This window comes from Trachurus japonicus, chromosome 9 (assembly GCF_045865225.1).
Source record: "Trachurus japonicus isolate A0001 chromosome 9, Traja_1.0".
Taxonomy (NCBI): domain Eukaryota; kingdom Metazoa; phylum Chordata; class Actinopteri; order Carangiformes; family Carangidae; genus Trachurus; species Trachurus japonicus.
The window spans coordinates 2,042,924-2,056,169 of record NC_140915.1 but is presented as its reverse complement, the minus strand read 5'-3'; the positions used below and the strand labels follow the sequence as shown (position 1 = coordinate 2,056,169).

Sequence of the window (13,246 nt, the reverse complement as noted above, 5' to 3'; positions counted from 1 at the left end):
GCCGGTATCCGCGGGTCATTCCGACATACCGCCACTCCGACGTTGACGTCTAGTTGTCGTAATGGCGGCACTTCCATTGATTGAAAACGTCCCGCCACTTCGACAATTTTTGTTTCCATTGTCGGAATGGCGGTACTTTCCTTTTTTGGAAACGTTCTGCCATTCCGACATGAGGTCATTACAGTAATGTAGCCTATATGTAGGCTAATAACTAGCCTATTATCACATCAACCGCCTCCGCCCATCTCTGTCAAGTGCGGCCTAGATATGTACAAAATGTATTTTCTTTTCAAATTTAGCCAGTGCAGCTTATATTCAGGTGTGCTTAAAGCAGCAGTAAGCGATCCGGTGGTTTTGTCTAACTTCCTGTCAGCAGATGGAGTTAGCAGCCCCCGCCCTCGTCATGGATCTATTGGTCCTCGTCCCTACGTCACCACATTCAGGCGCATCCCTTGGCTGCACACACAGAGAGGACTGCCCCTTTATGCCGTTCTCTCTCCTCATTGGATAAAGGTTGTAGGATACAAGGAAAGTTTTCTCCTGGGCTCAGAGCAGAGCAGAGTGACTGACAGACCCGTGTTTCAGACCAAACACTCTATAGAAGTGATTGCTGTGGGAAGATACAACTATTTAAGACTTAGATTAAAGGACAATTCCAGGCGAATTCAACTCGGGGGTGTATTTTCATATCATTTTAGGTCTAAAAGAATGAATCTGAAGATTTTCAGTTTAATCGCTCCTGTTTTGTGGTAGTTGTGTCTGTCCCCGCATCGCCACGGCAGCAATGAATGGGAGTGGATGTAAGTTCTGCTGCTTAGGCTGTTTCCATCCCTCAAAGCCACAGACAGCGTCAGATGGAGACTCAAACATGCACCGAGAAGTTTATTTACTTCAAGCAAGCCGACATGTTTGTAAAACTAGATCTAATTCAAAGTCTCCCGGAGTCTCGCGCGAGACCCAGTTGCCGTGCTCGGTGTGTTCAGGAGCAGTGGGAAAAGCTACTGTTTGTGTCATAAACACAGGAATATCAACTCTTTACTTGCTTCAAGTAAAAAAAACTTCTCGGCGCATGTTTGAGTAGCCATCTGACGCTGTCTGTGGAAAAAAATGTACACTTCAAGCAAGTAAAGAGTTGATATTCCTGTGTTTATGACACAAGCGGTAGCTCCTACTGCGCCTGAATACACCAACGCTGCAACTTCAGGCTCGCGCGAGACTCCAGGAGACTTTGAATTAGATCTAGTTTTACAAACATGTCGGCTTGCTTGAAGTAAATAAACTTCTGGGTGCATGTTTGAGTCTCCATCTGACTCTGTCTGTGGAAAAAAATTGTGGCTTTGAGGGCTGGAAACAGCCTAAACAGCGGAACTTACATCCACTCCCATTCATTGCTGCCGTGGCGATGCGCGGACAGACGCAACTACCGCAAAACAGGAGCGATTAAACTGAAAATCTTCAGATTCATTCTTTTAGACCTAAAATGATATGAAAATACACCCCTGAGTTGAATTCGCCCGGAATTGTCCTTTAACACAAATATATCACTTACTTCTGCTTTAACCCTCTATGGTACGCATTATGATCCCAGTTGGTAAAAAAATGTTTTGGGTGTTTTTTTGTCTTAAAATAGACCAATTAAACATAATCAAGAGAAATTTTCAAAAAATATGATTTTTTAGTAGTTTTTAGGGTTCGTTGCCATACGGCAACACCGTGCGATAGTGGAAAGTAAAGAAAATAATAGTTTTGTCTAAAATAGTAATAACATTTATTTTAAAACTCATGTTATAGTCTCAGCAATCCCCAGTAGCCTGAACAGTTAAGAATGCATCTCATTTGAAAGTAAAAACCATTTAAAAAGACATTTTTCACTGCACTTTTACCCTCACTATCCTCGCTGTCCTCACCATCTCCACTGTCCTCATTGTCTCCACTGCCCTCGCTGTCTCCACTGTCCTCATTCTCTGGCTCATAGTCTTCATCATTCTCACTGTCTTCATCTTTCACTCTCTCCTTGCTATGTTGCCAGCTGCTCATATTCTTCAACACTGAATGCAATTGCTATTAACTTTACTACAACAGTCAAATGTGTATCTGTCAAACTGATGGACCTGAAAAAATAACTAAATGATTCTACATGGTTGTGGAGCCTGAGTCCATACAGTTTACAATATTATTTTGAAGAATTAAGGCCTATAACTAAATACAAAATGTTATTAACATGCCAGGCTAGCAATTCATAATGGTACGGTGTTGCCATATGGCAACATACACATTTTAACAATTTTCTAATATTTAATGATCAAGTACAGTGCAATAAACTACAGAATAATGAACTTAACTAACCTATTATTGAGTATATATTTTTTTCCCAGTTGAAAAATGTCATTAAAACACTTTTTTAGATCATTTTTGAGGGGTCAAATGGCGAGGCCCCTCCCTGTGAAGACGTCTGCAGAAAAGGGCTTCAAAATGGCCTCCAGTAGGTCATGTAACAAATTAAAACCCTGCTATTGGTTTACTTAGAACCCCACCTCTCTTTTAATGCATTGCAACATAACTGGGGATGTATTGTCTGTGTGTAGAAGGCTTAAAATGGGTTTGTTGCCATATGGCAACGCCGTACCATAGAGGGTTAATGGTGTTTGCAACCTTTTTAATGTGAGTATTGTGGGTCAGTAGTTTGTGGTTGTGTTACCGTGGCCTTGTTGTGGACCAGTAGTTGTGTTACCGTGGCCTTGTTGTGGGTCAGTAGTTGTGGGTCAGTAGTTGTGTTACCGTGGCCTTGTTGTGGGTCAGTGGTTGTGTTACCGTGGCCTTGTTGTGGACCAGCGTGTGGACGTGTGGCGGCAGCAGGAAGCCGATGTTCTCCAGCAGGAGGCGATGTCTCTGCAGCACGGCTCGGATCTACAACAGAGAGGACAGATGTTAGACCTGGTCCTGGTCCTGGTCCTGGTCCTGTCTCCATGGCGACGACCGACTCACCTGCTCTGTTCGCTGAGTCTCACATTCAGTCAGTTTGAGCTTCAGCTCCACGATTCTCGTCTTCTTCATCTTCACCTGCTGCTCCACCTGCTGCCAGAGGACACACACCTGCTGCTCTCACACACACACACACACACACACACACACACACACACACACACACACACACACACACACACACACACACACACACACACACACACACACACACAGACTTATAGCCTAGCCTACCCCTATGTCAAATAAATGAAATCAACGAAGTGCATTTTCATATCTATTGTCAATTTTCAACACAGGAAACATTTAACATAGTGCACTTGTATAGTTTTTTTTACCATGAATAAAAGTTGCCCCCAGGCAAATTAATTTAAGTCCTGTATTTCAATTAAAGAGAACAAGACAGAATAAATAAGGGGGTTTCCCTGTTTGTTTTTTTGGTGCTTTTTTTTTTCTTTCTTTTTTTGAGGCCAAGGTGTCAAAAGCATCTTGATAGCTGCACTGTCATTGCATTGTCCCCCTCCATTAAATATGGAGGGAGGCTGAAAATCACAGGATATGTCTGTTCTGTTCTGGTGATACAAGTCAGTAGTCCTGAAATAGGTGTTTCTCCTCTATAACACACATTCTACATCTCTGAAGCCACGTCTTCCTTCTCCTTCCAAGTGGGGCAGAGCTCCGCGTGAAAAAGTTTACAGACCGAGGGAGAACCGGGGTCTGACACAGCACGCAACAAGAGACCCATCTGAACGGCCCCCACGCACGCACGCACGCACACACACGCTTAAAGGGATAGTTCACCCTAGAATGATATTTCGCTCATTATCTACTCACCCTCATGTTGACTAAGGGCTGGAAGAAGTTTCAGAGTCCACCGTCCCTTCTCTGAGTTACAGGGGGTCTTGGCGTAGCAGTGCATGTCCATATAACGGTTGTAAAGGGACACCAGAGCTCTTCGTAAAAAAACACACACAAAAAAACATCCAAATACCTCCATGATGCTCGTATGTAATGTCCGTCTTGTGCTGAAGCCCCAAATTGCGTAATTGTCCCGAAAAACCGTCAGTGCGGTTACTGCGAATCACGCGAGATTTGGACGGACCAGGAAGAGGAGCTTCGAGAAGCTTCCGCTACAAACAAGCTTAAAATATAGACTTATTTAATTTTTTTCGGGACAATTACGCAATTTGGGGCTTCAGCACAAGACGGACATTACATACGAGCATCATGGAGGTATTTGGATGTTTTTTTGTGTGTGTTTTTTTACGAAGAGCTCTGGTGTCCCTTTGCTACCGTGGCATTGAAATGCACTGCTACACCAAGACCCCCTGTAACTCAGAGAAGGGACGGTGGACTCTGAAACTTCTTCCAGCCCTTAGTCAACATGAGGGTGAGTAGATAATGAGCGAAATATCATTCTAGGGTGAACTATCCCTTTAACCAAGGCGGCGGCGGCCACAATCCCCCCGGCGGCTCGCCTTTCTACCTCATAGATAAACGTATATAATGACTAGATACACACCGCCTTCTGCTTCTCAGCGTACGTCAACACGGCGGCCATCTTGGTCAGGGGTTTCTGACCATAGACATATAAACGTCTGACCAGCAGTCAGACCAGTCAGACCCTGTAGAACATGTTTCAGTGTGTTTATGCATGTGGGTGTGTGTCTGAGTATGGAAGTGTATGTTTAATTCATAAAAAAAAACAATTATACATTTTTTTCACAAAAAATCGGTTGAATCATTAGTTGTGGTTGATAGACCTCTGTCTAAAATTAGCCAACGTGGCTAAACCGGCATGTTTACAGAAATGTTTATTAATGTGCATTGTCTCTGTATATTTAAACCAATAAATTCAAATTCAAATTCAAATTCAAGTCTCTGTTGACTAATGCAGGAAGTAGACACGGCTTCCCCCTGACCAAGATGGCCGCCGCGTTGACGCATCGCTCCAATGGACAGCAGCTTCTATGTGTATCCACAAGTTTCCGAACGTCCTCTATGGTCAAAACCAGAAGCCGGTTTTGTATTTCCGGTGGAATTGCATGTTACGTTTCCATGGTTTTCAGTCGTTGTCATAGTTACGGTAAACACATGGATCTATTAACGCTGGCTGTTAACACGGATGATGTCAGTCTGTGATATCCACTGTTAAAAGCTGCTGTGATGATCCATGCCTTTTACAGATTTACATTGAAAAAAATAAAAAATAAATCCATGCATTTACCGCGACTACTGAAACCATGGAAACGTAAACATGAAATTCCACTGGAAGAACAAAACCAGCAAAACCAGCTTCCGTTTCTGACGTTGGGAAAAAGGTGATACATCTCTCTATGGTCTCACCTGCAGACTGAGGTGGTCCAGATGTTCCATCCTGTCCCTCAGTGCGTCCAGGCTAAGCTCCGCCCCCTGGAGACAGGACAGCACCTGGCCACACACACCCCTCACCTGGGCCTCACACACCTGAGGACACACACACACACAGGGATGTTACTGCAGTGGGTGTGTTGTATCAGTAGCTATAGTTACATGCACAAAATTTCTTAATCAGATTCAAAATTTGAGGGATCGGAAAATCCGAATCCTACGGAAGCCGAGAACGGCCACGTCCATAATATTTTTTTTATTATCGTTTTCTCGTGATAACGACTTATTATTTCGTTATCTCGAGATAACAAAGTCCGTTTTCTCGTGATAACGAATTAATTTATTTCGTTATCTCGAGATAACAAAGACCGTTTTCTCGTGATAACGAAATAATCATAGAATGTGTCGTTGACATGGTTGCCTAGCAACATGTTTCCCCGGTGCAATCGCTTCTGTTTACGGGGTTAATATAATCAAAGACGGTTTATATAATACATCCATGGTAGCAGCTGGTTAGCCGCTGTATGTTCGTAGCAGGAGGCTACTAAAGCGAGTCTGTTGGAAACACTACACATCTACAGATCTAACGTAACAGAAGAGATGTTTTTCGTGGGATAATTGCCCAGAACCATGTGTAGAACTCAAATCAGTGAGCTGATTCATGTGATCACATCATCCTGATTTCAGCCTTCAAGAGCTGCCACTAACGTTAGTCTGCTCTGAGGAGCTGTCAACAATGAAGTACCGGGTAAGTTACACTTAACGTTAGTTTGTTTAACTGAGCTGGGTTTATTTAAGGGGCTACAGGTTAGCATAAACACATGAGAGTAGACTACGTTATGGCAGCTTCAGCTAAGGTAATGTTAGCTACTTGCTGCTCAGATAAAGCTCATGAACACTGCTGTCTTGCCAAATGAACATTAGCCTACATGTCAGTGGTCGCAGGCAACAGGTGTCTGATGGTTGGAGATAAGGTTGTGATTTCTGACAGCAGCAGCAGCCAGTAGCTAACGTTAGCTTAGCTGAAACAGGATAGATGGGACCACCGGCCGGTAGCCCCTTAAATAAACCCAGCACAGTGACGTTATACAAACTAACGTTAAGTGTAACTTACTGGTAAGTTATTGTTGACAGCTGGTGTGGACAACAATCACACCAGTGAGTAGGCTAGAGTAGACTAAAGTTAACTGCCCCATGCTCGAGCTGAACAGTAGCCTCCTGTTGCTAGGCAACCATGTCAACGACACATTCTATGATTATTTCGTTATCACGAGAAAACGGTCTTTGTTATCTCGAGATAACGAAATAAATTAATTCGTTATCACGAGAAAACGGACTTTGTTATCTCGAGATAACGAAATAATAAGTCGTTATCACGAGAAAACGGTAATAAAAAAATTTTATACGGACCTGGCCGTTCTCGGCTTCCGTAGAATCCACTGTTTACATGGGCGCAAAATCAAACAATCCGATCATGACGTGCGTACACATGCACCGAGCTTTATTCAGAATAACAGCATTTTGACACGCGCAGAGCTGTCTAATGTCCCTAAAACAACAGCACAAGAAGAGTTGTACTTCCTGTACTACTGTAATAAACGCGGAAGTGGTTCAGTTTATCCCGTTCAGTAGGACTCAAAACCTGCACCAGATTTCAAGAGCTGTTGCTGTAGTCCTATATCGTTATGAAGCAGACTCAGCAACGTGTAGCTACTACTGTTCCTGCCATTGATAAATCACACCGGACCCAAGGAAAGTGCGGCAGTGAACACGCCATATATGGTCAATGCAAAACAGCACGTGCATATTAATTAGCCATGTGCTCTGGAAATTAGTTGTTACCTGAGCCAGCGAGGTCAGCTCTGTGTCCAGTCGTCTCAGTTCGTCCTCGTGTGTGTGACGCTTCTTCTCCGTCAGTCGCTGGATGATGTCAGAGCTGGGACGATCCACCACTGACAGAGACAGAGAGGGAGACAGAGAGGGCTGTGATTGGTCGACTGACAGAGAGGGAGGGCTGTGATTGGTCGACTGACAGAGAGGGAGGGCTGTGATTGGTCGACTGACAGAGAGACAGAGAGGGCTGTGATTGGTCGACTGACAGAGAGGGAGAGAGGGCTGTGATTGGTCGACTGACAGACAGAGAGAGAGAGAGAGAGAGAGAGAGGAAGGGCTGTGATTGGTCGACTGACTGACAGAGAGAGAGAGAGAGAGAGAGGGAGGGCTGTGATTGGTCGACTGACAGAGAGAGAGAGAGAGAGGAAGGGCTGTGATTGGTCGACTGACAGAGAGAGAGAGAGAGAGGAAGGGCTGTGATTGGTCGACTGACAGAGAGAGAGAGAGAGAGGAAGGGCTGTGATTGGTCGACTGACAGACAGAGAGAGAGAGAGAGAGAGAGGGAGGGCTGTGATTGGTCGACTGACAGAGAGAGAGAGAGAGAGGAAGGGCTGTGATTGGTCGACTGACAGACAGAGAGAGAGAGAGAGAGAGAGAGGAAGGGCTGTGATTGGTCGACTGACAGACAGAGAGAGAGAGAGAGAGAGAGAGGGAGGGCTGTGATTGGTCGACTGACAGAGAGAGAGAGAGAGAGGAAGGGCTGTGATTGGTCGACTGACAGAGAGAGAGAGAGAGAGAGAGAGAGAGGAAGGGCTGTGATTGGTCGACTGACAGACAGAGAGAGAGAGAGAGAGAGAGAGGAAGGGCTGTGATTGGTCGACTGACAGAGAGAGAGAGAGAGAGAGAGAGAGAGGGAGGGCTGTGATTGGTCGACTGACAGACAGAGAGAGAGAGAGAGAGAGAGAGGAAGGGCTGTGATTGGTCGACTGACTGACAGAGAGAGAGAGAGAGAGAGGAAGGGCTGTGATTGGTCGACTGACAGACAGAGAGAGAGAGAGAGAGAGGAAGGGCTGTGATTGGTCGACTGACAGACAGAGAGAGAGAGAGAGAGAGAGAGGGCTGTGATTGGTCGACTGACAGACAGAGAGAGAGAGAGGGCTGTGATTGGTCGACTGACAGACAGAGAGAGAGAGAGAGAGAGAGAGGGAGGGCTGTGATTGGTCGACTGACAGACAGAGAGAGAGAGAGAGAGAGAGAGGGAGGGCTGTGATTGGTCGACTGACAGACAGAGAGAGAGAGAGAGAGAGAGAGAGAGAGGGCTGTGATTGGTCGACTGACTGACAGAGAGAGAGAGAGAGAGAGAGAGGGCTGTGATTGGTCGACTGACAGACAGAGAGAGAGAGAGGGCTGTGATTGGTCGACTGACAGACAGAGAGAGAGAGAGAGAGAGAGAGGGAGGGCTGTGATTGGTCGACTGACAGACAGAGAGAGAGAGAGAGAGAGAGAGGGAGGGCTGTGATTGGTCGACTGACAGAGAGAGAGAGAGAGAGAGAGAGAGGGAGGGCTGTGATTGGTCGACTGACAGAGAGAGAGAGAGAGGAAGGGCTGTGATTGGTCGACTGACAGAGAGAGAGAGAGAGGAAGGGCTGTGATTGGTCGTGCTGTTTGATACGAACCCACTGTGTCAGGAAGTCTGATGACATCATCAACCTCCTCCTCTTCATCATCATCATCGTCATCACCACCACCACCAGCCTCCTGCCGGCCCCTGTTGGACGACACACACACACACACACACCTGAGACACACACACACACACCACACTGCAGCGTGTCTGTGTGTGTGTGTGTGTGTGTGTGTGTGTGTTCTTGTACAATGCTACGTTGTGAGGACCGGAACGAGTTTTTAACCAACAGACTGAGGACATTTTTTAGAAGTGAGGACATTTTGGTTATAAAGTCTGATATTAATGTGGATGAATCTCCGTTACCACTTGTTAATGGTCCATTTTAGATAAATCTATGGTTTTGTCTCTATGGTTATTTTGTTATTATTAGTGGTGGTGGAAATGCTGGGCGAGCCGACCAGCGTTTCTTTACTTTCGGTTTCGTGGCGAGTCATGAGAATAACGCCGCCGTATGAATCTCTGTTTATGGTGGGAACTACGACGGTATGTGATCGTCTTCCAACCTCTGACTTTAATTCTTGATGAATGAAAACATGAGTCTGTCTTGCACCGGTCAAAGAATTTCACGGTGCGGAGGCTCATAAATGTAGTGAAAACACTTCACTTTAACAAAACTCCTCGTTGTCCCTTTAAAGCAGAAGTAAGTGATATATTTGTGTTAATCTAAGTCTTAAATAGTTGTATCTTCCGACAGCAATCACTTCTATAGAGTGTTTGGTCTGAAACACGGGTCTGTCAGTCACTCTGCTCTGCTCTGAGCCCAGGAGAAAACTTTCCTTGTATCCTACAACCTTTATCCAATGAGGAGAGAGAACGGCATAAAGGGGCAGTCCTCTCTGTGTGTGCAGCCAAGGGATGCTCCTGAATGTGGCGACGTAGCGACGAGGACTGTTATGGTGCGTTCAAGGCAGCCTGTAACTCGTGTTTTTCCGACCTGTGAAGTGGTACCAGTTCGATCTGGTACGAGTTCACGGGTCAGAAGTTACGAGTGGCCGTTATAGTGACTTTCACCGGTAAAACAGGTCGGAGAAACACGAGTGGGTTGCCTGGAACGCTACAAAGTCGTAAGTCGTGACTTGAAGCTGTAATTTACGGTTTCAAAAGCCTGCCTGGAACGCAGCATTAGCCAAAACCACCGGATCGCTTACTTCTGCTTTAAGGTTAGGGTTCGGGGCTAGGGAATACATTATGTCAATGACATGTCCTCACAAAGATAGATTTACAAGGGTGTGTGTGTGTGTGTGTGTGTGTGTGTGTGTGTGTGTGTGTACCTGCTGCAGTGTGTGTGTGTGTTGCTGTCCTCAGCAGACAGACAGTCTGTCCTGGTGTCTCTGCGTCCAGCCAGCAGACACCTGGACAGCTGCACCTGGAACACAGACAGACAGTAATACAACTCACTCTAGTAATGTACCAGATTACTTTTAGTTACTTATGGATCATTACTTCAACACCAAACATGTCACTCAGCCAATAGCCATCCACCTAGATTACATCACTGCAAACAGGAAGTCAAACACACCGAGCATCTGCTGAATTTCACAATAAAACCCAACAGATTAACTTTGTTTTTCTTTCCTATATTTATTCTTGTGTATTTCCACCTTGTTCACTGATACCAGCTGTAGCCTTCATGACTACTCACTGTGCAGCGTCTTGACCAAACTACAGGTTTCTACTTTCATAGTTTTCTACACAACTAGGGGTGTCACGATTCTCCAAATCCTCGATTCGATTTGATTTTCGATTTTAGGGTCACGATTCGATTCGATTCTCGATTTTTTTTCTTTTTCTTACAGCACAGAGGCCTATGCTATTTTCAGACTAGTCTAGTCCAGCCTTTCTCAAAGTGGGTGCCGCGGCACCCTGGGGTGCCGTCTGACTGCGTCAGGGGTGCCGTGAAAAAAACTTCTGACATTTCATAGAATACATTCTTTTTACATATAGGCCTATGCAAAGGGGCCGTGTCCACCGGACGCCCTTTTAACCCGCCCTCGGCGGAAAAAAAGCTCTCGGGTCGGGGCTTCTCTTTTTTTGTCGCGGCGCTCAGAGTTGAAATAATCAACTTTTGGAACAGCGCCGCACTTATCAAGCGGCTCGGACGTGAGGCGGCTCGTTTCAGCAGCGTTCAGAGAGAGAGAGGGAAAGGGAGGGAGAGAGAGAGAGAGACCGCTCCGTGGACACAGCCGTTGGTCACGGGCGCTCAGAGCAGTAGGGGCCGTGTCCACCGGACACAGGACGCTATGAAAAAAATGCGTCGTACAGACAGGCACACATCACGAGTCACCCCCCCTCCTCTCTCCAGTGGATCTGTGTCCGCTCTGTTCCGACTCCGGTGCGTTTGATGTATAAAAACACTCTGCAGTGACACGGTAGAAACTCTCTGATTGAGAGAGTCAGAATGGAGCGGAGACGCCGGTGGATTCATTTGAGCGCGTGCCTGCGCGCTGCGCGCATGTAGACCTTTCTCTCTTCCTCTCACATTGCGGATTATTGTGTGCGTGTGCGTGTGTGTGCATATGTAGGCTACAGAGGCACCTATGCACCCTGCATTTACAGTTTGTATTATGCTCTGTTAAATAATACTGTCTCATCTAAATAAACAGGACATTTACATTTAGGCTATGCAGTGTTATTTTGAATTACATTTTACACAGGGGTGCCCTGAGATTTTATTCACTTTTGAAAGGTGCCCTGACTGAAAAAAGTTTGAGAAACGCTGGTCTAGTCTACGATCATTGGTTTTATTCATCAAATGTTGTACAGTAAATCTTATTTCAAAAGATGGGATACATATAAGTGATGCAATTTCCATAATGTATCACATTAGGCACTAATGGTCACATTTAAAGAATTTCTTTACAATATAAAGGTAACATGCCCCCAAAAATCATGATCCAGGGGCCAAAATTGCCCCCAAGGTTTTGAAACAAATATATTTATATCTGTACATTATCGTAATTTTATTTTCATTAATTTACCGTCGTGTCTCATTATTCTCCTGATGTCGGCTTAATGTAAACGAGACTGCACTGATACGGAGAGTCATGTGACAGACAGCGGGGCAGAGCTGCAGCTGCTGTGCTGCCATGGACCTGATGATCAGGACCTGATCAGACTGGTGATCAGGTCCTGATCAGACTGATGATCAGGTCCTGATCAGACTGATGATCAGGACCTGATCAGACTGGTGATCAGGTCCTGATCAGACTGGCGGTGGCCACAGTGCATCAGTTCCAGATCCTCCACCGTCACCAGATCCCCCAAAGCCCCCGCAAATAATACATCCACAAAAAGTGGCAAGTTGCACCTTTTCGTCGGCTTATTATTTGCGGGGTTTTTTTATTTTTAATCTTATAACGTCTCTGCAACATGCGGCTCTCAGTGCTTGTCGGTGTTGTGTAGTTAGAGCTGTGTCTCCCTCCTGTTCCCCAGGTAGGAGGGGGGCAGTAGCCCACCCTCTCCTGTTCCCCAGGTAGGAGGGGGGCAGTAGCCCACCCCCTCCTGTTCCCCAGGTAGGAGGGGGGCAGTAGCCCACCCCCTCCTGTTCCCCAGGTAGGAGGGGGGCAGTAGCCCACCCTCTCCTGTTCCCCAGGTAGGAGGGGGACAGTAGCCCACCCCCTCCTGTTCCCCAGGTAGGAGGGGGGCAGTAGCCCACCCTCTCCTGTTCCCCAGGTAGGAGGGAGGCAGTAGCCCACCCTCTCCTGTTCCCCAGGTAGGAGGGGGGCAGTAGCTCACCCCCTCCTGTTCCCCAGGTAGGAGGGGGGCAGTAGCCCACCCTCTCCTGTTCCCCAGGTAGGAGGGGGGCAGTAGCCCACCCCCTCCTGTTCCCCAGGTAGGAGGGGGGCAGTAGCCCACCCTCTCCTGTTCCCCAGGTAGGAGGGAGGCAGTAGCCCACCCCCTCCTGTTCCCCAGGTAGGGGGGGGGCAGTTGCCCACCAGGGCTGGGTGATAAAACACTATAAATTGTGAAATAACTTTTTTTCAATAGAAATATGAGACGTGGTCGATAGTTTTCATTCATCCATGTTTTGGCAAATAGCCAATGATATTGAGAGTTGCGCCGTGCCGAACCAATCACGTGGCTGGAATAGAGCCAGTCAACATGTGCATTTGTTTGGGTTGCTGCAGACGTGCACATCAGCTGACACCGCCGGGAAAGAAAAAAAAAGAGAGAGAGAATGAGTGAGTGTTGTCTCGAAATAAAAAGTAAAGGAGAACTCGGACCAGTGACTGACAAGAGGCTTGGAGCGCAATGGGGACAACGGGCAGTTGTAGCTTTGCGGGGGGGGGGGGGTCGTCGATCCTCTCTTTGACTTCGATGCTCGAGATTGTGACGTAATTTTGATCGATTTCGATAAAAAATGGAAATTGTGAC

General features: G+C 46.4%; 2 protein-coding genes across 2 annotated transcripts in view; one reads left to right on the top strand and one right to left on the bottom strand.

Moving 5' to 3' along the window:
- The window catches only part of LOC146980466 (endosome-associated-trafficking regulator 1-like), a 537,750-nt gene that overhangs the window by 48,369 nt on the left and 476,135 nt on the right, over positions 1-13,246 (top strand). The gene's annotated exons all lie outside the window — the stretch shown is intronic.
- LOC146980484 (coiled-coil domain-containing protein 180-like) overlaps positions 1-13,246 on the bottom strand; it is a 48,746-nt gene that overhangs the window by 34,458 nt on the left and 1,042 nt on the right. The window contains exons 2-7 of the mRNA XM_085787902.1: positions 10,144-10,238; positions 8,862-8,983; positions 7,195-7,304; positions 5,329-5,448; positions 2,986-3,096; positions 2,812-2,907 (exon numbers count right to left, since the gene is read on the bottom strand). Coding sequence (XP_085644028.1) covers positions 2,812-2,907; positions 2,986-3,096; positions 5,329-5,448; positions 7,195-7,304; positions 8,862-8,983; positions 10,144-10,238 — 654 coding nt within the window. The remainder of the gene's footprint in view (positions 1-2,811; positions 2,908-2,985; positions 3,097-5,328; positions 5,449-7,194; positions 7,305-8,861; positions 8,984-10,143; positions 10,239-13,246) is intronic.